Below are 25,875 nucleotides of genomic sequence, written 5' to 3'. Positions count from 1 at the left end.
AATCCAGTGTGATGCATCCCTGAGATGCAAGTTTCCTTCAACATACACAAATGCAAAAATGTGATGTCCTCCATTAACAGAGGGAATGATTAAATCAAAGCCATCCTTAATTTATGCATAAAATCATTAGAGAAAGTTTTTTCATGAACAAAAAACACATGTTCATCATTTAAAAATAACTCAATTAAAAAGGAGAAGGAAATTACCTCCACATGATCATGGCCACTATGAAAGTCCACACCTGACAGCATATTGAACATAAAATACTAAAACCATTTCTGCCATATCAGGAGCCAGGAAATGATGCTCATCCCCAACATAAGTATTCCACATGATAACGTGAAGAATAACTATGCTGCCTCAAACCATATCATCGTGTCACAATCCTTATTTGGATGAAAGTCACGGGAGAAACAGCCAGTCCAAGGACTCTCGGACCCTCCTTTGTCCCTTGACAGCAGGATATAAATCTCCCTTGGGAAACTCCCCTTCCCTGTACCAGGAGGGGAGAACCATCCTTAGCACCAGAATAAGGAACTCAGGGACAAGAAGGTTGTGCAAACAAACCTAGTTATTTGTTGACTAATTAAATACCCCAAAACCACACCTTTGCCTTGACTCTTGACAAATCCAATATTTCGTTGTCTGAAAGTCACAAGTGCCACCTGCTTTGTTCATTCTCTGGGTGTCATATTATTAGCAAGCGCAGGCACTTGCAAAATTAAATTTATTCTTCCCTTTAGATCAGTCTTATGTCAATTGAATCCTTACACCGGGTGAAAACCCAGAAGACAAGAAGGGAAAGGCATTCTTCTCCTACAACTGGAAGAAGTACCCACAAACTTTGGCAATAAGAAGAAATAAAAGACATTTAAATCAGTAAGGAGGAAGGAAAATTATTTGATTGCAGATGACATGATCTTAAACATAACAAAACCCTAGAGATACCAGAAAAAATATTAGAACCAGTTTTTTAAAATGAGGAAAAGTGCAGGATGCACAATGAGCACAATGAACAAAGAAAATAAATAAAAATAAACCACCTATGATTCTACACCCCAGCATGGAAATATATGCAAAACAAGTAACAAAATTATACAACAGAAAATGGCACAGAATAAAGTACTTGGGATTAAACTTCATAAATTATGTAAAATAATTGTAGAGCGAAAATGACCTTTGTTGATGAAAGACATGTAAAAATGCACGAGTTCCGCAAACATACCTGTGCTCACTGATTAGAATTATTCATATTGTCACAGCACCATCCACACAAACTAATGTAGAAGTGCATCCCTAAACCTGCCATTCACTTTGAAAGAATCAAATCTAAGTCTGCAGTGTGATATATATGTGAGAGGACATGCAAATAGGGCCCTCTCTGTGCTGATAAAACCAGCCCAGACTGACCCTGCAGCTGGGAGAAGAGCCCCAGCTCCAGGGGTCCCAGGTGTTCCCATTCTCTGATCAGGACAGAACAGACACCTCACCATGGAGTATGTGCTTGGCTTGGTTTTCCTTGTTGCTTTTTTAAAAGGTAATTCACGGTGAATGGGAGACACTGAGTCTGTGAGTGGACATGACTGAGAAAGAGTGGATGTGTGACAGTTTCCTGACCAAGATGTCTTGCGTCTGCAGGTGTCCAGTGTGACGTGCAGCTGGTGGAGTCTGGGGGAGACCTGGTGCAGCCTGGGGGGTCCCTGAGACTCACCGTTGTAGCCTCTGGATTCACCTTCAGTAGCAACAGCAAGGACTGAGTCTGCCAGGCTCCAGGGAAGGGGCTGCAGTGGGTCTGACGGATTGATACTGATGGTGGCGGCACATACTACGCAGATTCCGTGAAGGGCCAATTCACCATCTCCAGAGACAACGCCAAGAACACGCTGTATCTGCAGATGAACCTGAGGGCCGAAGACATGGCCACATATTACTGTGCAAGAGACTGGGTGAGGGGACCTCGCTGGGAGCCCACACGCAAACCTCCCTGCAGGAGGGGATCAGCACCACCAGGGGGCGCACACTATGCACAATTCTGCTTTGTGTTGCCAGGAGCAGGTGCAGATGGAGGTTACAGGCAGGTTTCCTGTCAGGGTCTGGGGCTTCCTGTCCACACAGCAGCTTCCCCAGGGAGCCTCTCTGGACACGGGATTCTGTGCGTACCTATTAACTCGCTGAATTAGATACCTGTTGTCATAGGAAAAGTGCACTAACATGCACAAAAGACACAGATGTTTCCATTGCTTACTCCTGTCCCTCAACATGAGTGAATTACAGATTTCCTGAGGCACAACAGCTGAACCATTAAAGGAGTCCCAAATGCACTCCCTGTGCAGCCAGGACCACAGGATCCCACAGCTCCCCATTAACTTCACCCAGCCCTTGTCCCAATCAAACAACGTGAGACTTCCCTCCTGGCACTTGCTACTCAGGACGTTACATGAGCTACAGCTTTATTCAATTCCTCTAAACAAGAGATAAATCATCTCCATGTATTAGTCTGGATTCTCCTGAGGAACAGAACCCAAAGCACATTGGTTTCCATGACTCAAGAGGTTGGGAAGTCCCATGATCTACTGTCACAAGCTGGAGACCCAGGAAAACCAGTGGTGTAATAGGTCTGATTCTGAACTAGGGTCTAGTCTCAGAACGTAGAGATCTGATGATATAACTCTCATAACAAGGGCCAGAGGGGACCACTGTTCCAGTTCAAACAAGCACATGGGAAGTAAAAATGAGGGAATTCTTCCTCCCTCTGCATCAGATTCTATTCACAACCTTAATGGAATGGGTGATGCCCAGACAGAAACCATGGAAGGAAATGCCAGTCTCTTCTGGAAACACATCACAGACATCCACAGAAACAGTGGTGAATCTGGGCACCCATGACTCAGTCAAGATAACCCATAAAGTTAATCATAACAAGACAACTTCCCGTAAATGTGGAGCTCAAAGACTGAAGACTTGAATTTAAATTAAAAATAAAACAAGAAAATTAAATACATACATATATGAACTATTGGGACTACCTCAAAATAGCACGCTTCTGCACAGTGAGGGAAAAAATCAACAAAAGTAAAAGGCAAACTATGGAATGGAAGAAGATATTTGTAAATGACATATCCTCAGGGTTAGTATTCAAACTATGTAAATGTTTTTAAATTATTTTCACATTATCAGTAGAGAGTGTGTCCATGCAGTTCAGCATACTGTCATGTGAGAAGCAAAATTCGTGTCTTCCACTTGTGTTTTGTGTTAGGATCTCACTGAACATGAGACCAACACTCTTCACAAAATTTGAACCGTACGGTACAGTACTGTTAATTACAGGGGTAATGTTGTGGAGACCCCTCTAGAACCTAATCATCTTGCATAACAGAAAATCATAGCCCTTGAGATCTACTCCTCATTGCCCCACCCTGCCAGCCCCAGACAACTGCCATTCCACTCTCCATTTTATTGTTATCAAATCCCAAATTCAGCTGAGTATTTCTGGAAAGGTCAATGTTCAAAGTTTTAGTTTTGATGGGAAAAGAAGTTGAGCTTTATTTAGGAGGCCAGCCACCCGGAGAAAAGGCAGACTCTTCTCCAAAAGCCAACTCTGAGGGTTTCTGCCCAACCCAAGGGATTTTAAAGGACTAGACGGTACTTAAACAAAGGAGTTCCATGGTGGATACCATTTTCGATCATGTGCAGCCTCCATGGTGCAAGCTGCCAAAGTAACCTCAACTCCCCTGCATCTATCTCCACCTGAGGAGAGAAACTCACAGGCATGGGAGAAGACTGCCAGAGGCCAGGAAAGAACCACAATAAGGGATTAGAGGGGAAATCCCTTGGGGCTCACACATGTTCAGCAGTACTTTCTGTTCTCACCAGATGGCATAAGAAAAAACTAAAATACAACCTTGTACTTCACCAATCATGACACAGAATACTGGGAAATGTTTCCTCAGTAAACTCAGAGGAAGCTTCAAAGCAACAACCAAAAGGATCAAATGGCTTGCAAACTAATAGCCAACCAGAATAAGACATGTAACATTACAAAGCGATGTTTTTCAATACGTACAAAGGTAAAATTGACAGTCTACCTCCATATCCCATAGAAGTAGGAAGCATTGGTCTCCATAATGAGGAAAAGCAGTCATCCAGAGAAAGTGACCCAGCAGTACCACAGGACATGGAATTGGTAGGGAAGTTCAGTGTGTTATAATTGCATATCCCGTATCCAAGTAGAAGGAGAAAAGATGGAATGTGTTGAATAGAGCCGTGTTTCTGGGTCCAAGTCCCTACCCATGTCCATGTGAGCACTGTTGACCATGGCCCACCTGACTCTCCCACATCCACCCCAGGTGAACTGATGAGCAGGGTCACCCAATGCCACACCCTGTGACTGTTACCTAACCCCACAGGTGGCCCCGAGGTGTAGGGTGCTGGCCACCTGGTACAGCCCTCTGTTCTGTCTGATGGTCTAGACCTGGTTTTGCTGACGATCCTCCATTTATCCATTCTCACTGGCAGATGTCCCTGAGCAGGGGCATGAGGCTGGCAGAGGACCAGGTCACCCTGAGGGCACCCCTCTTGCTGTTTGCGCTCTGGGCATTGCTGGCTCCTGTCCAAGGTTCTCAAGGTCGTCCCTCATGGCGCTACATCTCTTCTGAGGTGGTAATTCCCAAGAAGGAGTTGCACCACGGCAAGGGCGTTCAGATGCCTGGCTGGCTGTCCTATAGCCTGCATTTTGGGGGCAAGAGCCATGTTATCCACATGAGGCACAAGAAACTCTTTTGGTCCAGACAGTTGCTGATGATGACTCAGGATGATCAGAGAGCCTTGCAGATGGACTACCCCTTCATCCCTCCAGACTGTTACTACATCGGCTACCTGGAGGAGATTCCTCTTTCCATGGTCACCATGGACACGTGCTATGGGGGCCTTGAAGGTATCGTGAAGTTGGATGACCTTGCCTATGAAATCAGACCCCTCAGCCATTCCCAACGGTTTGAACACGTTGTTTCTCAGATAGTGGCAGACACCAATGCAACGGGACCTACTTATAACCTGGGATATAAGGAGGTTAGGAACCCCCTGTTCTCTCAAGCAAATATCAGTGCAGCCCCCAGGATCTCTAGTAAGTTGTATTCATCCCATCATGGGATTTTGAAAGGACTTGTTCTCGGTTCCAAAACAATGTATAGTGTGTTCAACAACGTGTCAAAATGTGCCCGATTCCTCATAAGGCTTGTTAGTTTGACTGACTCAATGCTTCAAGGGATTGATGTAAGGCACTATATTTCCTCCATGGTCATTTATAATCTGGAAGATCCAGTTGTCTTGAACAATTTTCGGGTGCCAGGGAGTCCGATTCATATCTACTTTCAGAGACACTTGTTTGTTTCTTTTAAACCACATACAGCTTTACTTATGAACAAAGATGCACCACATGAACTTCAGTTTCAGCCAGCCCCATACGCGGTATGCGGATCAAAATCCATCATCTCGCTTGCTTCTCTAGGCAGACATTTTTTATTGTTGTCTGTGTTAGTAGCCCAAAAAATTGCATTATCTATTGGTATTTTTTATGACAATCAGTTTTGTGCATGCCAGAGGAGGTCTACCTGCATTATGAATCAATACCCTATTATGACAGATTCTTTCAGTAACTGTTCCTTCATTCATATGCAGCATGTAGTGGTGAATAATTTTTGTGAGTGCATATTTGACTCAGGACTTTCCTATTTCAATAAAAGCCTGACTCACGATCGTTGTGGAAACTATGTAGTGGAGCCAGGTGAGCAGTGTGACTGTGGCTCCTTCAAGCAGTGCTACAACAATCCCTGCTGTACGACTGATTGCATTCTAACCCCTGGCAGCAAATGTAATACAGGCAGATGCTGTACAAACTGCACCTATTCCGATGCTGGGACACTCTGCAGGCCAATCCAAAATATATGTGATCTTCCAGAATACTGCCGTGGGGTGTCCGTGGAGTGCCCTGATGACTTCTATATGCAAGATGGAACCCCGTGCACTGAAGAGGGCTACTGCTATCATGGAAACTGCACTGACCGCACTATGCACTGCCAAGAAATCTTTGGCAGAAATGCTGTGAAGGGTGAAAATGTCTGCTATACCATAAATCAAAAAGGCAGCCGATATGGACACTGCAGAAGAGACCCAGGGGTATTCAAATCTAAACCCTGTGCCCCCACAGACATGCAGTGTGGAAGGCTGCAGTGTAGTAACGTCACGCATCTCCCTCAGCTGCAAGAGCATGTGGGATTTCATCAGTCTGAGATCTCAGGGTTCTGGTGTTTTGGGCTGGATTTGCATCGTAGCACAGGATCAACGGATATTGGTCATGTGAGAACTGGTACCCCCTGTGCTCCTGGAAAGTTCTGTCAGGATACCTACTGCAATGGCAGTGTGGCTCAGCTGAACTATGACTGTATCCCGGAGAAATGCAGTCACAGAGGGATATGCAACAATAACAGGAACTGCCATTGCCACGTAGGCTGGGATCCTCCACGGTGCACTGAACGAGGCACTGGTGGGAGCACAGACAGTGGACCCCCTCCAAGAAGAATGCGGTCAGTCAGGCAAAGTCGTGAATCCGTGGTGTATCTCAGATTGATCTTTGCTAGAATCTATGTCTTAATTGCTGCATTCCTCTTTGGTGTTGCCGGAAACGTCAGAACTATCAACAGACAGAAGGTTACGGAAGAGACTGTTGATCAAGACAATGCATAATTCAGCCTCCAGACCCCTAAACAACTATAGACAATCCACGTGGCTCATCTGTGAAAATACAGTAATGAGGCGGCACAGCTAACATCCACGTTTCCGGGGGTCTGCGGGAGACACAGGGGTCCACAGGCACATCATGGACCTGACACCAGGTCTCTGATGCGTCACTGAGCAGAACTCTGAAATAAAACTTGAAAAGTGCATGCTTGTGGCCTCTATGTATTTGTGTAAGCCTGTAAGAGCCCAAACGGTGCCTAAGACTCTGTGCAGAAGACCTGAGTCAGCAGCTGTGTCTTGGGCTGAGGTTTCTGGTTCCAGAAATAAGAGAAGTTGCCACAAGCTCCTTGAGGGGCAAATTCATGAATTTTCTCCAAAACTGTGCTCTTGCACACTGAGCTTTGTCTCATTCTTCAGGTAATCTCTCATTTCCTGGTCCCAATATGGGTTCAGGGTGATGGAGGGCTACCACCCACCCATACTGCCTGTCCCACACTGGGGTGTCTGTAGGCTGTCAGGGAAAGGGACATGGATTCGATCCCAGCCAGTGCAAGCTGTGCCTCCCTGGAGACCAAATTTCCGAATGTGGGAGACTGAGACTATGAGGCTGAAAGTAGCCCCCAGTGAAATGAATCAGAAAGGTAGGCACAAGTGCCTATGGATGTCTCTGGCATTCTGAGGGAGCCCGATGAATATGAACCCCTTTTCTCCTTCTTTTCTCTATTTTTCAGTGAGTTCATCCTTAGATGAGGGTCTGCCTAGGATTTCCACTTTGGTTCTCCCAAGAACCTCCTAGAAGTCCTGCAGAGTTGAGCCTGTGGAAATTTAGGGACCCTTTTTCTAAACACTTTTTACTATTTTTACAGTTGTCTAGCATACATTTCAAATCATAATAGTGATATTAAAGTCTGTTTATTTTCTTCTGAATTGAAAATATACAACTTTTTAATAGTAATTAATTAGGAAATTTTCAGAACTAAACAGTAACTGTTTCAGAAATTACTTTGGAATAAGAATGTATCCCATAATTCACCAATAGTTGTAAAACACATGAAGCACATAACAGGATTTTCACTTCAGTTCATACCTAGAATCCTTGTTGGTGCAGATAGTCTTGTAAGTTGTACCAATGTGTCCCCATGCATGCACTTTGTCTCAAAGACACATGGTTACACAAAGTATTAGACTGCCATGTGTACACATATTCTCCACGTTCCAGGGCAACCAGGTAATCATACTTTCCCAGCACCTCCTGAAATTCCCGTGCAGCCACACTGCATGTTCCCAGCAAGAATGCGTCCAGGAATGTTTGGGAAGGAGGGCCAAACAGGTGCCCCAGCCACCTGCTCAGTAAACTACAGAAGGATGCTAAGTGAACTGTGGAGTAACATCAGCCCTTCTGCCTGTTTGGACACACGTGTTACAGATGCAGACCTATTCAGTTAACACCATACATGTGCTGGAAACGTGAGTTTACCTTCAGGATAAAGTAAGAATGGGTCCTGTGGAGGATCTAGCACCCACAGGCCACACCCACTAATTGATGGGAGTCTACACACCAGCATACAGCGATGTGGGCTTCAAGTATAGTGCTGGGTCTGAGCTGACAAGCAGAATGTGGCTGAACCTAGAGCCTAGAAAGGTGAAGGGGAGGAAGAAATTCTCCACCAAATGTTCTTGTGGACCAAGAACTAAGGTCACAGGACCTGGATTAACAGGGGAAAGAAACCAAAGTTCATTGTGTGTGCACAGAGGTCCCCTTAGATACACATTAACTAGATCAGAGAAGTGAGGGTCCCCTAAACCTACAATAATGAGCTAAGCAAAGTGAGTGCCCCCTAGAGTAATATTAACTAGATAAGTGAACTGTAGTGTGCCCCCTAGATTTACTAACTAGATAAAGTGAGTGCCCCCTCAGATATACACAAATCAGATAAGCTAAGCAGGTGCCCATTAGATTTATATTGACTAAATAAGTAAAGTGTAGCGTGCCCCCTAGATTTACATTAACTAGATAAGCTAAGTGAGTGTCCCCTAAATTTACATTAACTGTATAAGCAAGGTGAGTGCCCTTAGATTTATATTACTTAGGTAAGTGAAGTGTAGCTTGCCCCCTACATATACATTAACTCCATAAACTGAGTGCCCTCTAGATATACATTAACTAAATAAGCAAAGTGGAGTACCCCCTAGATACCCATTAACTAGACTGGCAAAGTGACGGCCCTCTAGATGTATGTTAACAAGAGAAGCAAAATGAGTGCCCCCTAGATGAATAACTAGATAAGTGAAGTTAGTGACCTCTAGATTTACATAACTAGATAAGCAAAGTTTAACCTGCCCCCTAGATTTATATTAACTACAAAAGTGAAGTGAGTGCCACCTACATATACATTAACTCCATAAGGGAAGGGAGTGCCCCCTATATATACATGAAGGAGGTAAGTGAGGTGAGTGCCCCTAGAATTATATTAACTAGGTAAGGAAGAGAGTGCCCATAGATGTACATATACTGGATAAGCAAAGTGAGGTTTCCCTAGATTTACATTAACTATCTAGGCGAAGTGTAGCTTGCCCCCTAGATTTACATTCACTACATAACAAAGTGAATGTGTCCCCTAGATTGACATTAACTAGATATGGGAAGGGGAGCTTGCCCCCGAGATTTGCATTTACTAGATAAGCAAAGCGAGTGCCCCCTAAACATACATTAACCGGATAATTAAAGTGAGTTCCCCCTATGTTGACATTAACTAGATAAGCAAATTGAATGCGCCCTAGATATACATTAATTAGATAAGCAAAGTGTGCTTACCTAATGTGTCCCATAGATTTTCATTAACAAGAAAAGGAAATGAGTGCCCCCTAGATTTACATTAACTAGATAAGTGAAACGAGTGCCCCATAAACTCACATTAACTAGGTGAGTTGAATGAGTGCCCACTACATAAAAATTTACTGGATAAGTGAATGATCCCTAGATTTACATTAACTACATAAGGGAACTGAGTGCCCCCTAGATTTACATTAACTAGATAATCACAGTGAGTTCCCCTACATTTATTTCGACTAAATCAGTGCAGTGCCCCCTAGATTTATATTAACTAGTTGCACTAGATCAATATTAACTAAATAAGTGAACTTTAGTGTTCCCACTAGACTTACGTTAACTACATAAGGGAACTGAGTGTCCCCTAGATTTACATTAAATCGATAAGCAAAGCGAGTGCCCCCTAGGTCTATATTAACTAGATAAGGGTGATGAGTGCTCCCTAGATATACGTTAACGAGATAAGGGAAGTTAGTGACTCCTAGATACACATTAACCACACAAGCAAAGCATTGCCTGCTGTTTTCAGCAAAGCCAGAAAGCAGTGTTCTGCTTTGCAGTGTGTTCCCTGTAATGTCCTACACCAGGACATACCTATTTGATTTCCCACATGTCTGACTTACTTCACTTATCCTGATGCCTTCAGGATCCACCCATGTTGTCGCAAAGGGCAAATTTTCATTCTTTCTTACGGACGAATCATAGAATTCCACTGTACATACAGGCCACACTTCTTTTTACCCATTCTTCTGTCGGAGGACACATAGGGTGTTTTGGTTCTTGTAAATAATGCTACAATGCACAAGGATGGGGGGAATGAAGATATCATTTAAAGTTAGAGTTTTCACTGTCTTTGGAAAGTTGGACTTCCACAAAGACTCCAGTCCATGTGTGATCATCTAAGACTGTTTCCCAGAACCTCGGAGACCACAGACAACAAAGGTGGAGCAGGTTCAGGGGTCACTGTAGACTCCAAAGCCACACTCAGGTATGTTCACCTATGCATGTGTAGGGAAGACTCTTCAGGGGTCCATTGGCATATGGAGCTGGATCCCACAGGGCCCAAAAATGCACATTTGTTTGTGGATGGATGCCAAGTTTTGGAGGGGTGTGAGAGACAACACAGGGACATCTTAGGCTGCTATGAGGCTGACATTACCCCTCTACTACCCTTCCAATTCTTTTGTGAGATTCAAAAGACAAAAGCATCAAGTGTGACTATAAATCAATGCTCATGGGTACACAATACATACAGATGTGGCCTGTGACATCAGGAGAGTGGGGAGTGGTGTGGAGCCGTTAAAGTGTACTTGTCCATGGGATTGAATTTAAGTAGTTATCAGTTGACAATAGACTGTTACGGCTTTAGAGTGTTTTGTGTAAGGGCATGGTAAACCCAAAGGATCTATCTAAAGAATGTGCACAAAGGAACAAAGAAGCAAATGAAAATGTGTCACTGCAAAATATCAACTAAGCACAAAGGAGGCCATTCATATGGGAAATGGAGTCCAAACCTGTGAGATGTGGAAAGAAAACACAGACCTTATGTTATGTTCCAATCACAATAAGGAAAAGTGTTCACCCTTCTTTTTTTGTTTTGTTTTGTTTTGTTTTGTTTTCTTTTGTTTTGTTTTGTTTTGTTTTGTTTTACATCCCAAATTGCTCATGATCTATCCACTGGCCATAATGTCTTTAATTTTCTTCAAAAACGCCACGATCTCTACTTAGCACCAGTGTCCTAACACCTGTTGTTATGGCTGTTGTTTCTATGAGTGTACAGAATCACATGAAATTATTCCCACCAACACAGACACATGCACACTTGTATGAAATCTTCTCTGTGCATAAACATCTTTAGGGTTAATATCACATATTGTATGATTTGCAGTCATGTCCATGCATAGTTAAATTATTACTAGCCAAATGTGTATAGGAATGTCTTCTAGGAATACCTTTTTTTTTTTGGCCCCAGATTTATTGAGATACAATCGACATACAACACTATGTAAGTTTAAGGTGTACAATGTGATGCCTTGATACATGTATATAATGTGAAATGTTTACCAAGTTGAAGTTAGTCAATACATTCTTCAGCTAATTATGGTAAGAACATAAAGCAACTTTCAATATACAATATGTATATTAATTATTGTCATCTTACTATACATTAGATCCATGGAAGCTTTTTGTCTATCTTCTAACTGGAAGTTTGGACACACTGAGCAATGCCCCCCCCCCATTTTCCCTGCCCCTCAGTCCCTGGAACCTACCATTGCACACTCTGTTTCTGGGAAATTGATGTTTCTAGACTCCACATGTAAGTGTGATTATACAGAATGTGTCTTTCTCTGTGTGACTAATTTAACTTAGCATAATGTCTTCAAGCTTCATCCATGTAGTCACAAATGGCATGATTAACTTTTATATGGATGAAATCTATCTATCTATCTATCTATCTATCTATCTATCTATCTATCTCTGTATCCATCCATCTATCTATCTAATCTCACATCTTCTTTATCTATTAATCCCTTGATGAGCAGTTGGGTCTCTTTAGTGTCTCAGCTATGGAGAATAAGACTGCAATGAACATGGGGTGCACATATCTTTGATGTAGTGCCTTCATCCCCTGTATATATCACTCAGAAATGGGATCACTGGGTACAACCATACTTTTGTTTCTAATTTTTTGAGAATTCTCCATACTGCTTTCAGTAGTAACCTCACCAGTTTACATTCCTAGGGACAGTGTACCAGGTTTGCTTATTTCCACATGCTCACAAGCATTTGTTATCTCTTGTCTGATGGTAACAGCCATGATAACAGGTGTGAAGTGTTATGGGATTGTGGCTATGATTTGCATGTCTCTGGTGATGAGTGATGTTGAGCACCTTTTAATGCACTTGCTGGACGTTTGTACATGGACTTTGGAAACATGCCCTTTCAAGTCCTCTACTCCCCCATTTTTTTAAAATTGGGTTGCTTGTTATAATATTCAGCAAAATAAGCTTTTTTTAAATTTTGGATATGAACCTCATATCACACGTTTTACAATTTTTTTCCATCCCTGTAAAATGTCTTTTCCTTTGGTGAATGTGTCTTTTCCTAAGCAGAAGATTTTTAGTTTGATGTGTTCTCACTCACTGATTTCTGTCTTCATTGACTGTGCATTTGGAGTCATATCCGAAACATCATTTCCAAGACCAAGGTCAAGGAGATTTTTGCCCATGTAGTTTTTAGGTGTGTTATGGTATCCCTATCTGGTTTTTGTGTAAAAGGAAGGCGGGCATTTTAAAACTAGTGGGGACATTCACTCTTCCTCTCAAGTTGGGCACCAGCAGACAGCCCCTTTGTGTCTCCAGCTGAGGAGGGAACCCCACATGCATAGGAGGAGACTGCCAGAAGCCGGGAAAGAATCACAATAAAGGATTAGAGGGAAAAAATCCTGGAGCTCACACGTGGTCACCAGTACTTTCTGTTCTCACCAGCTGGCATAAGAAAATACTAAAATGCAACCTTACACTTCACCAGTCATGACACAGAATACTGGGAAATGTTTCCTCAGTAAACTCAGAGGAAGCTTCAAAGTAACAACCAAAAGGATCAAATGGCTTGCAAACTAATAGCCAACCAGAATAAGACATGTAAAATTACAAAGCAATGTTTTTCAACACGTACAAAGGCAAAATTGATGTCTACCTCCACATGCCAAGGAAGTAGGAAGCAGTGGTCTCCATAATGAGGAAAAGTAGTCATCCATAGAAAGTGAACCAGCAGTACCACAGAACACAGAAGTGGTAGAGAAGTTCAGGGTGTTAAAATCGTATATTCTGTATTCAAGTAGCTAAGGGAAAGATGGAATGTGTTGAATAGAGCCATGTCTCTGGGTCCAAGTCCCTACTATGTCCATGTGAGCATGCTTGGACAGGGCCTGCCTGCCTCTGCCACATGTGCCCCAGCTAAACTGATGTGCAGGGTCACCCAATGCCACACCCTGTGACTGTTACCTAACCCCACAGGTGGCCCCCAGGTGTAAGGTGCTGACTGCTCAGCACAGCCCTCTGTTCTGCCAGATGGTCTAGATCTGGCTTTGCTGACGATCCTCCATTTATCCATTCTCCCTGGCAGATGTCCCTGAGCAGAGGCATGAGGCTGGCAGAGGGCCAGGTCACCCTAAGTGTGTCCCTCTTGCTGTGTGCATTCTGAGCAGTGCTGGCTCCTGTCAAAGGTTCTCAAGATCATCCCTCATGGTGCTACATCTCCTCTGAGGTGGTATTTCCCAAGAAGGAGCTGAACCACACCAAGGGCATTCAGATGCCTCGCTGGCTCTCCGATAGCCTGCGTTTGGGGGGCAAGAGACAAAACTTCATTTTTACTTTCAATTTCTATTAAAAATATTCCTATTTGGGGAGAGAGGGGAAGATGGAGGCTTAGGAGAACACCTTATCACGCTGATCGCTTAGATTCCACCCACATCTGCCTAAATAACCCAGAAAACTTCCAGAAGACTAGCAGAACGGACTCTCCAGAGCCAAGCACACACAAGAAGCCTATGGAAGAGGGTAGGAAGGGCAGAGAGGTGGTGCATGCTATACGGACAGTTGGGAGGGAGCCAGAGTGGTGGAGGGGGAGACCGCCCGGGAAGGCACAAACCCCAAAGTCTGGCTTGCAAAAGCGGAGGGGCTGGACTCTGTAAGTTCTGACAGCCAGCGGGGCTTAACATCTGGGTGCTAAAAGTCAACATCTCTGCTCTCAGAGAGAGGGGAGAGTAAGAGGACACCTGGAGGCAGAGTTGATGAGTCCCGGAAGACAGAGCTCAGCTCGGCAGAAACAAAGGCAGTGGCCAGCGCCATCTCCCTCTCCCATCCCCCAGCCGAAATCCCAAAGGGAACCAGTTCCTGTCACCAAACTTGCTTGCCTCACGCAAACACCCAACACTGTGCTTCTGTGGATCCATCCCTCCGACGGGTCTGCCTCCCTCCCGGTGCTTCAGGGCCCCTACCACAGGGAACCACTGATGGCAAAGCGAGCTAAGCCTACCCCTCCCACCACTGTGCACCTTGCGGATCCACCCTGGCTAATATGCCAGATCCTATCGAAGCAGCACCCCAAGCCTGGAAGTGTGCAAGCAGCACAGACAGGGGCCACACCACTCCACAGTGAATCTTGCCCCTGGGAGAGGGTAAGATAAGGTACACACCAGTGTGACTGTGGCCCCAGCGGTGGGCTGGGGGCAGACATTGGGTCTGACTGCAGCCCCGCCCACCAACACAAGTGACACCAGACAGCACAGGGGAAGTGCCCTGCAGTTTGGAGCCACCACAGGGACTACCAAAAATGATGAAATGGAAGAACTCGCCTCAAAAGAAACTCCAGGAAGTAGCGACACCTAACGAATTGATCAAAAACGATTTAAGCACTATAACACAACAAGAATTTAGAATAATAGTCATAAAAGTAATCACTGGGCTTGAAAAAAGCACAGAAGAAAGCAGAGAATCTATTACTACAGAGATCAAGGGACTAAGAAATAGTCATGAGGAGCTAAAAAATACTATAAATGAGGTGCAAAATAAAATGGAGGTGGCCATAGCATGGACTGAAGAGGCAGGGGAGAGAATAGGTGAATTAAAGGATAAAATTATGGAAAAAGAGGAAGCTGAGAAAAAGAGAGAGAAAAAAATCCAGGAGTATGAGGGGAGAATTAGAGAACTAAGTGATGCAATCAAATGGAACAATATCTGTATCATAGGAATTCCAGAAGAGGAAGAGAGAGAGAAAGGGACTGAAGGTGTACTTGAACAAATCATAGCTGAGAACTTCCCTGATCTGGGGAAGGAAAAAGGCATTGAAATCCAAGAGGCACAGAGAACTCCCTTCAGATGTAACTTGAATCAATCTTCTGCACGATATAACATAATGAGACTGGCAAAATACAAGGATAAAGAGAAAATTCTGAAAGCAGCTAGAGCTAAACATGCTCTAACTTACAAAGTGAGATCCATAAGAGTAGTGGCAGACCTATCTACTGAAACTTGGCAGGCCAGAGAGGAATGGCAGGAAATCTTCAATGTGAGGACCAGAAATGCAGCCAAGAATCCTTTATCCAGCAAGTCCGTCATTCAAAATAGGAAAGATAAAGGTCTTCCCAAACAAACAAAAATGGAAGGAATTCATCACCACTAAACCAGCCCTACAAGAGATCCTAAGGGGGATTCTGTAACTGAAATGTTGCAAGGACCACAAAGTACCAGAGACATCACTACAAGCATGAAACCTACAGATATCCCAATGACTCTAAACCCATAACTTTCGATAAGACTGATGTAAATGGACTAAATGCTCCAACCAAAAGACACAGGGTATCAGAATGGATAAAAAAACAAAACCCATCTATTTGCTGTCTACAAGAGAATCATTTTAGACCTGAGGACACCTTCAGATTGAAATTGAGGGAATGGATAGCTATCATGCTATTGGAAGTCAAAAGAAAGCTGGAGTAGCCATACGTTTATCAGACAAACTAGACTTAAATTAAAGGCTGTAACAAGAATTGAACAAGGGCATTATATAATAATTACAGGGTCTATCCATCAGGAAGAGCTAACAATTATAAATGTCTATGCACCGAATATGGGAGCACCCAAATATATAAAATAATTACAAACATAAGCAACCTTATTGATAAGAATGTGATCACTGCAGGGGACTTTAACACCCACATACAACAATGGATAGATCATCTAGACACAGGATCAATACAGAAACAAGGGCCCTGAATGATACATTGGATCAGATGGACTTAACAGATATATTTAGAACTCTGCATCCCAAAGCAACAGAATATACTTTCTTCTCGAGTGCACATGGAACATTCTCCAAGATAGATTACATACTGGGTCATAAAACAGCCCTTCATAAGTACAAAAGAACTCAGATCATACCATTCACAGTTTCAGACCAAAGTGCTATGAAACCTGAAATCAACCACAGGAAAAAGTCTGGAACACTTCCAAAAGCATGGAGGTTAAAGAACACCATACTAAAGAATGAACGGGTCACCCAGGCAATTAGAGAAGAAATTAAAAAATATATGGAAACAAATGAAAATGAAAATACAACACTCCAGGGGGGCCCAAGGTGGCTCAGTCGGTTGAGATTCCAACTTCGGCTCAGGTCACAATTTCCCAGCTTGTGTCTCCGAGCCCCACGTCCGGGTCTGTGCTGACAGCTCAGAGTCTGGAGCCTGCTTTAGATTGTGTGCCTCCCTCTCTCTCTGCCCCTAACCCACTCGCATTCTGCCTCTGTCTCTATCAAAAATTAAAAAAAAAAAACCATTAAAAAAAGAAAATACAACAATCCAAATGCTTTGAGATGCAGCAAAGGCAGTCCTGAGAGGAAAATACATTGTAATCCAAGCCTATCTCAAGAAACAAGAAAAATCCCAAATACAAAATCTAACAGCACACATAAAGGAAATAGAAGCAGAACAGCAAAGACACCCTAAACCCAGCAAAAGAAGAGACATAATAAAGATCAGAGTGGAAATAAACAATATAGAATCTAAAAAACTGAAGAGCAGATCAATGAAACCAAGAATTGGTTTTTTGAAAAAATAAACAAAATTGATAAACCTCTAGCCAGCCTTCTCAAAAAGAAAAGGGAGATGACACCAATAGATAAAATCATGAATGAAAATGGAATTATTACAACCAAACCCTTAGAAATACAAGCAATGATCAGGGAATACTATGAAAATTTATATGCCAACAAACTGGACAACTTGGAAGAAATGGACAAATTCCTAAGCACCCATGCACTTCCAATACTCAAACAGGAAGAAATAGAAAATTTGAACAGACCCATAACCAGTGAAGAAATTGAATCAGTCATTAAAAATCTCCCAACAAACAAGAGTCCAGGACCAGATGGCTTCCCTGGGGAATTCTACCAGACATTTAAAGCAGAGATAATACCTATAGTTCTCAAGCTGTTCCAAAAAAATGGAAAAGGAAGGAAAACTTCCAGACTCATTCTATGAAGCCAGCATTACTTCGATTCCTAAACCAGACAGAGACCCAGCAACAAACACAACTACAGCCCAATATCCCTGATGAATATGGATGCAAATATTCTCAATAAGATACTAGCAAATCAAATTCAACAGCATATAAAAAGAATTATTCACCATGATCAACGGGATTTATTCCTGGGCTGCAGGCCTGGTTCAACATTCGCAAATCAATTAGTGTGATACATCACATTAATAAAAGAAAAGATAAGAACCATAAGATCTTGTCAATCGATGCAGAGAAAGCATTTGACAAATTCAGCATCCTTTCTCAGTAAAAACCATCAAGACACTCGGGATAGAAGGAACACACTTGAACATCATAAAAGCCATTTATGAAAAGCCCACAGCTAATATCATCCTCAATGGGGAAAAATTGAGATATTTCACTGCTGTTGTTTAACATAGTGTGGCAAGTGCTAGCATCAGAAATCAGACAACAAAAGGAAACCAAAGGTATCAAAACTGGCGAAGATGAAGTCAGGCTTTCACTTTTTGCAGATGACATGATACTACACATGGAAAACCCAATAGACTCCACCAAGAGTCTGCTAGAACTGATACATGAAATCAGAAAAGTCGCAAGATACAAACGCAATGTACAGAAATCAGTTGCAGTCTTATACACTAACAGTGAAGCAACAGAAATGCCAATAAAGAAACTGATCCCATTCACAATTGCACCAAGATTCATAAAATACCTAGGAATAAACCTAACCAAAGATGTAAAAGATCTGTATGCTGAAAACTATAGAAAGCTTATGAAGGAAACTGAAGAAGATGCAAAGAAATGGAGAAACATTCCATGCTCATGGATTGGAAGAATACATATTGTTAAAATGTCAAAACTACCCAAATCAATCTACACAATCAAAACTGCAATCCCAATCGAAATTGCACCAGCATTCTTCTCAAAGCTAGAGCAAGCAATCCGAAAACTTGTATGGAACCACAAAAGACCCAGAATAGCCAAATATTGAAGAAGAAGACCAAAGCGGGAGGCATCACAATCCCAGACTTTAGCCTCTACTACAAAGCTGTCATCATCAAGACAGCATGGTATTGGCACAAAAACAGACACATAGACCAATGGAATAGAATAGAGACTCCAGAATTGGACCCACAAATGTATGGCCAACTAATCTTTGACAAAGCAGGAAAGAATATCCAATGGAAAAAAGACAGTCTCTTTAACAAATGGTGCTGGGAGAACTGGACAGCAACATGCAGAAGAATGAATCTAGACCACTTTCTCACACCATTCACAAAAATAAACTCAAAACAGATAAAGGACCTGAATGTGAGACAGGAAACCATCAAAGCCCTAGAGGAGAGAGCAGGAAAAAACCTCTCTGACCTCAGCCACAGCAAATTCTTACTTGACACATCTCCAGAGGCAAGGGAATTAAGAACAAAAATGAACTATTGGGACTTCATGAAGATAAAAAGCTGCACTGCAAAGGAAACAATCAGCCAAATTAAAAGACAGCCAACGGAATGGGAAAAGATATTTGCAAATGACATATCAGACAAAGGGCTAGTATCCAAAATCTATACAGAACTCATCAAATTCCACACCTCATAACAAATAATCCAGTGAAGAAAGGGGCAGAAGACATGAATAGACACTTCTCTAAAGAAGACATCCAGATGGCCAACAGGCACATGGTTAGAACTCAACGTCACGCCTCATCAGGGAAATACAAATGAAAACCACACTGAGATACCACCTCATGCCAGTCAGAGTGGCTAAAATGAACGAATCAGGAGACTATAGATGCTGGAGAGGATGTGGAGAAATGGGAGCCCTCTTGCACTGTTGGTGGGAATGCAAACTGGTGCAGCCATTCTGGAAAATAGTGTGGATGTTCCTAAAAAATTAAAAATAGGGGGGCGCCTGGGTAGCTTGGTTGGTTAAGCGTCCGACTTCGGCTCATGTCATGATCTCATGGTCCGTGGGTTCGAGCCCCATGTCGGTCTCTGTGCCGACAGCTCAAAGCCTGGAGCCTGTTTCGGATTCTGTGTCTCCCTCTCTCTCTGCCCCTCCCCCGTTCATACTCTGTCTCTCTCTGTCTCAAAAATAAATAAACGTTAATTTTTTTTTAATTAAAAAAAAAATTAAAAATAGGTCTACCCTATGACCCAGCAATAGCACTGCTAGGAATTTACCCAAAGGATACAGGAGTGCTGATGCATAGGGGCACTTGTACCCCAATGTTTATAGCAGCACTTTGAACAATAGCGAATTATGGAAAGAGTCTAAATGTCCATCAACTAATGAATGGATAAAGAAATTGTGGTATCTATTCAAAATGGAATACTACCTGACATTGTGAAAGAATGAAATGTGGCCTTTTGTAGCAACATGGATGGATTTGGAGAGTGTTGTGCTGAGTGAAATTAGTCATATGGAGAAAGACAGATACTGTATGTTTTCACTCTTATTTGGACCTTGAGAAACTTGACAGAAGACCATGGGGACGGGGAAGAAAAAAAAAGTTAGAGAGGGAGGGAGTCAAACCATAACAGACTCTTAAAAACTGAATAAACTGAGGGTTGATGGGGGGTGGGAGGGAGGGGAGGGTGGGTGATGGGTATTGAGGAGGACATCTGTTGGGATGAGCATTGGGTGTTGTATAGAAACCTATCTGACAACAAATTTCATATTTACAAAATAATCTTATTTAACTGTCATTACTATGTTTTTTTAGTTTTATGTAAATTTTTTCAAATTCTATTTTATTTCCATCATTTTACTTTAGTCTACTACAGTATATTCACATTTTCAAATTATCAAATGATTTCTTTTTTTCTTTTCTTTATCTTTATTGTCTTTTTCATTTCTTTACTTTTTTCTTAAATACAGAACAAAAATTCATAATTTTTATTAAAAATATTTTTATTTAATTTTTTCTACTATATGCTTTACTTTTGTCTATATTATTTTCAAATTCTATTTTACTCCCATCTACCCATTTTACTCAACATCAGTGTATGCATTTTTTCAAATTCTCAAATGATTTACTTTGCCCCCTTTTTTTTCCTAACCTCTCAAACCACTTTCAACACCTCAACAAAACACACCTAGGATCAAGCATTAACTATTAGATGTGTGTGTGTGTGTGTGTGTGTGTGTGTGTTTAATTTTTAATTTTAATATTTTTGAAATTTTATTTATTTTATTTCAATATTTCTACTTCATTAATTCCTTTTCTCTCTTCAAAATGACAAAAAAAAGGAATTCACCCCTAAAGAAAGACCACGAAGAAACAACAGCCAGGGATTTAACCAACACAGGTACAAGCAAGATGTCTGAACCAGAATTTAGAATCACGATAATAAGAATACTAGCTGGAGTAAAAAATAGATTAGAATCCCTTTCTGAAGAGATAAGAGAAGTAAAAAAAAAAAAATAGCCAAAATGAAATTAAGAATGTTATACCTGAACTGCAATCACGGATGGATGCAGCTGTGGTAAGGATGGATGAGGCAGAACAGAGAATCAGCGATATAGAGGACAAATTTATAGAAAATAATGAAGCAGAAAAGAAGAGGGAGATTAAGGCAAAAGAGCATGATTTAAGAATTAGAGAAATCAGTGACTCATTCAAAAGGAACATCAGAATCATAGGGGTCCGAGAAGAGGAAGAAAGAGAAATAGGGGTAGAAGGGTTATGTGAGCTGATCATAGTGGAATACTTCCTAACCTGGGGAAAGACACAGACATCAAAATCCAGGAAGCACAGAGGACCCCCATTAGATTCAACACAAACTGCCCAGCAACAAGGCATACCATAGTCAAATTCACAAAATACTCAGGCAAGGAGAGAATCATGAAAGCAGCAAGGAAAAAAAGTCCCTAAAATACAAGGGAAGACAGATCAGGTTTGCAGCAGACCTATCCACAGAATTTTGGCAGGCCAGAAAGGAGTGGTGGAGTCTATTCAGTGTGCTGAATCAGAAATGTATGCAGACAAGAATTCTTTATCCAAGAAGGCTGTCATTCAAAATAGAAGGAGAGATAAAAGTTTCCCAGACAAACAAAAATTAAAAGAGTTTTTGACCACTAAACCAGCCCTGCAAAAAATTTTAAGGGGGACTCTCTGAGGGGACAAAAGATGAAAAAAAAATATGTGTGTGTGTGTGTGTGTGTGTGTGTGTGTGTGTGTGTGTGTGTATCAAAAGCAAGGAAGATTAGAAAGGACCAGAGAACACCATCAGAAATTCCAGCTCTACAAGCATCATCATGGCAATAAACTAATATCTTTCAGTACTCACTCTAAACCTCAGTGGACTCAATGTCCCAATCAAAAGACATAGGGTAATGGAATGGATAAGAAAACAAGATCCATCTATATGCTGTTCACAAGAGACCCACTTTAGACCTAAAGACACCTTCAGATTGAACATAAGGGGATGGAGAACCATCTATCATGCTAATGGTCAACAAAAGAAAGCCCAAGTAGCCATACTTATATCAGACAATCTACACTTAAAAATACTGTATCAAGAGATGCAGAAGGGCATTATATCATGATCAAGGGGTCTATAGATGAAGAAGACCCAATAGTTGTAAACATTTATGTGCCAAATGGGAGAGCACACAAATATATAAATCAATTAATCACAAACATAAAGAAACTCACCGATAGTAATACCATAATATTAGGAGACTTCAACACCCCACTCACAGCAATGGACAGATCATCTCAACAAAAAATCGACAAGGAAAGAATGGCTTTGAATGACACACTGGACCAGATGGACTTAACAGATATATTCAGAATATTTCATCCTAAAGCATCAGAATATGCATTCTTCTCCAGCGCACATGGAAAGTTCTCCAGAATAGACCATATACCGGGACACAAATCAGCCCTAAGTAAGTACAAAAAGATTGAGATCATACTGTGCATAGTTTCAGACCACAATGCTGTGAAACTCCAAAACAACCACAAGAAAAAATTTCGAAAGGTAAAAAATACTTGGAGACTAAAGAACATCCTACTAAAGAATGAATGAGCTAACACAATTCATCAGGAAGTTAAAAAGTATATGGAGGAAGTTAAAAAGGAAGGAAGTTAAAAAGTATATGGAAGTCCATTAAAATGATAACACCACAACCGAAAACCTCTGGGTCGCAGCAAAGGTGGTCATAAGATGAAAGTATATAGCATTCCAGGCCTTCCTAAAGAAGGAAGAAAAGATCTCAGATACACAACCTAACCTTACACCTTAAGGAGCTGGAAGAAGAACAGCAAATAGAACCCAAAACCAGCAGAAGACAGGAAATAATAAAGATTACAAAAGAAATTAATGCTATTGAAACCAAAAAAAAAAAACAAAAAACAAAAAAAAAACAGTAGACCAAATCAATGGAACCAGAAGCAGGTTCTTTGAAAAATGAACAAAATTGATAAACCACTAGCCAGTTTGATCAAAAAGAAAAAGGAAAGGATGCAAATAAGTAAAATCAAGAATGACAGAGGAAAGATCACAACCAACACAACAGAAATAAAAACAATAATAAGAGAATATTATGAGCAATTATATGCCAATAAAATGGGCAATCTGGAAGAAATGGACAAATTCCTAGAAACATATACACTACCAAACTGAAACAGGAAGAAATATAAAAATTTGAACAGACCGATAACCAGTAAGGAAATAGTATTAGTAATCAAAAATCTCAAAAACAAGAGTCCAGGGCCAGATGGCTTTCCAGCGGATTCTACCAAACATATCCCTACTAAGAAAGTAGGGATAGAAGAAGCATAACTCGATATCATAAAAGCCATATATGAATGACCCAACACTAATATCATCCTCAATGGGGAAAAAGTGAGAGCTTCAATGTGCTTAGTGTTACTACAATAGTGAAGAACTAGGGTTTCTCTGCACAGCATTCTAGGGCCTAAATTCCTTTTTCTGGTGCTAAGGACATTTCTCCCCTCCTGGTACAAAAAGGGTGTATTTCACATAGGAGATTTATATTCTGTTTAGGGAACAAAGGATGTTCAGTGCGTCTCTGCACTGGCTGTTTCTCAAGCATGTTTCATTCCAGCGGCATATTTGGGGTGGCATATTCTACTCCCCTCCACCATGTAATGCTGGAGTAGAGACACTGGAATAAATGCCCTGTGAGTCTTGACAGGAACCTCCCTGCAGGGCCGGGCCTAGACTGCAGGGAGCTTTCAGTACTACCCAGCACCAGGCTGCCCCCCCAGGTGAGTAGGTGCACAAGGGGTGAGGAAGGCTTTCCTGTCGGAAGCCAGTGTTTCCTTTTCCAGAAAGCAATCTAAAATATCAGTAGATGAGGGATGCTAAAGGGTGTTTAAATATCCTGTTCCATCAGAGCATTTAATGAACTCAGGCAGTGAGAAGACACTTGACGCTGCTACTCCAGGGCTTTTAGATATCTTCATCTAAGAGATGGAAGCCAGGACGCATTTATTACCCCATTTTGTGCAGCAGTTCGGAGACACGCTTCTCCAGGAATAAGACGTTCAGATATCAGAGCCAACAACAGGTTCAGGTGGTCTCTGCCTCATTCAATACTGGTCCACAATGGGGAGAATTTCCTGTAAGGTCTTATCACACAGTGGCAGGAGCTCAGTCTGCACACAGTTCAGGAACCTGGCCAAGGACCCATGTCCTCAAACAAGGATTAGACTGGTGCTCTCTGAGTCCCAATGTACACGGTCTCTGGGACCGTCTCCAGATGGTTCTGGTCTTGTGTATGAAATACTCTGTCTCATGACTAGGCAAATAGTCCTAAGAGCACTAGGTTAAGTATGGGTGTGTCTGTGCCCTGAGAGCATCACCGTACAATGCCATCCTCTACCGGAGACCCTGAGACACATCCCCTCACAATGGACTGGAGCTGGAGAATCCTCTACCTGGTGGCAGTGGCGACAGCTAAGGGTCAGCCAAGTCCCTGGACACAGGAGAGGACCAGGACCAGTCAACATTGATTTCATCCACTCTTGTCCCCTCTCTACAGGTGTGCACTCCCAGGTTTTGCTGGTGCCGTCTGGGGCTGAAGTGAGGAAGCCTGGGGCATCAGTGAAGATCTTCTGCAAAGCATCTTGACACAGCTTCACTGATTACTATATGCACTGGGTGCGACAGGCTCCTGCACAAGGGCTTGAGTGGATGGGAAGCATTGACCCTGAAGATGGTGCTACAAGCTATGCACAGAAGTTCCAGAGCAGACTCACTCTGACGGCAGACACATCCACAAACACAGCCTACATGGAGCTAAGCAGTCTGAGGTCTGCAGACACGGCCATGTATTACTGTGCAAGGACACAGTGAGGGGTTGTCAGTGTGAGCCCAGACACAAACCGCCCTGTAGAAGATCAGGACCTCCAGGGGGTGCACACTATGCACCATTCTGTTTGTGTTCCCAGGAGCAGGTGCAGGTAGGGGTTGTTGGAAGGTTTTGTGCCATGGCCTGGGGCTTCCTCTCCATACAGCAGTTTCCCCCAGGAAGCCTCTCTGGACACATTATTCTGTGCTTACCTACTCGGGTCTGGTTTACAAAGTTTGTTTTACCAGGAACACTATACTTACATGAACAAGAGATAGAGTCTCTTACAATTGCTTACCCTTGTACTAAATATCAATGGTTTACACGTATCCTGATACACATCCCCTGAACATTTACAGGAGTCCCAGGTGCGCTCACTTTGCATCTAGGACCACAGGATCCCATAGCTCCTGGTTATCCTCACCCTGCTCTTGTCCCAGTCAAACACCATGACACTTCATTCATGTCACTTTGCTTCTCAGAACTTTATATGTGTTACAGTTTTCTTCAAATACTTGAAACTACAAGAGAAAAAGCATCTACATGTATTAGTCAGGATAATCCTGAGGAACAGAACACATAGCACATTGGCTTACATGACTAAATAGGCTGAGAAGTCCCATGATATACTATCACATGCTGGATACCCAGTAAAGTCAAAGGTGTAATTCTCATCTGATTCCAAACTAGACTCAAGTCTGAGAATGTGGGGACCTGATGGTTTAACTTTCACTCCAAGGGCAAGAGGAAGCCAATGTTACAGCTCAAGCAGGCACACAAGAAGTAAAAATGAGAGAATCTGCTTCACTTTTATTTTTATTCTATTCATAACCGTAATGGATTGGGTGATGCCCACTTCCAAAAACACCAAAAAGCAAGAACACGGTGCACACAGCACTCACCGCAAACCCTTCCTGAAGCGCCAGT

General features: G+C 42.2%; 1 protein-coding gene and 2 pseudogenes across 1 annotated transcript; all 3 read left to right on the top strand.

Moving 5' to 3' along the window:
- The first annotated feature begins 1,491 nt into the window (after nucleotides 1–1,491).
- Nucleotides 1,492–4,469, top strand: LOC128772889 (immunoglobulin heavy variable 3-23-like; annotated as a pseudogene).
- A 46-nt stretch (nucleotides 4,470–4,515) lies between these two features.
- Nucleotides 4,516–6,853, top strand: LOC128773098 (disintegrin and metalloproteinase domain-containing protein 21-like). The gene has a single exon (XM_053889939.1). The coding sequence runs from the start codon at nucleotides 4,516–4,518 to the stop codon at nucleotides 6,739–6,741; it is 2,226 nt and encodes a 741-aa protein (XP_053745914.1). The 3' UTR covers nucleotides 6,742–6,853.
- A 17,618-nt stretch (nucleotides 6,854–24,471) lies between these two features.
- LOC128773100 (immunoglobulin heavy variable 1-46-like) lies at nucleotides 24,472–24,953 on the top strand (annotated as a pseudogene).
- Nucleotides 24,954–25,875: the final 922 nt, after the last annotated feature.

Source organism: Panthera pardus, unplaced genomic scaffold (genome assembly GCF_024362965.1).
Source record: "Panthera pardus isolate Hobbes unplaced genomic scaffold, ASM2436296v1 HiC_scaffold_24, whole genome shotgun sequence".
Lineage (NCBI taxonomy): Eukaryota > Metazoa > Chordata > Mammalia > Carnivora > Felidae > Panthera > Panthera pardus.
This window is presented reverse-complemented; position numbering and strand designations above follow the sequence as displayed.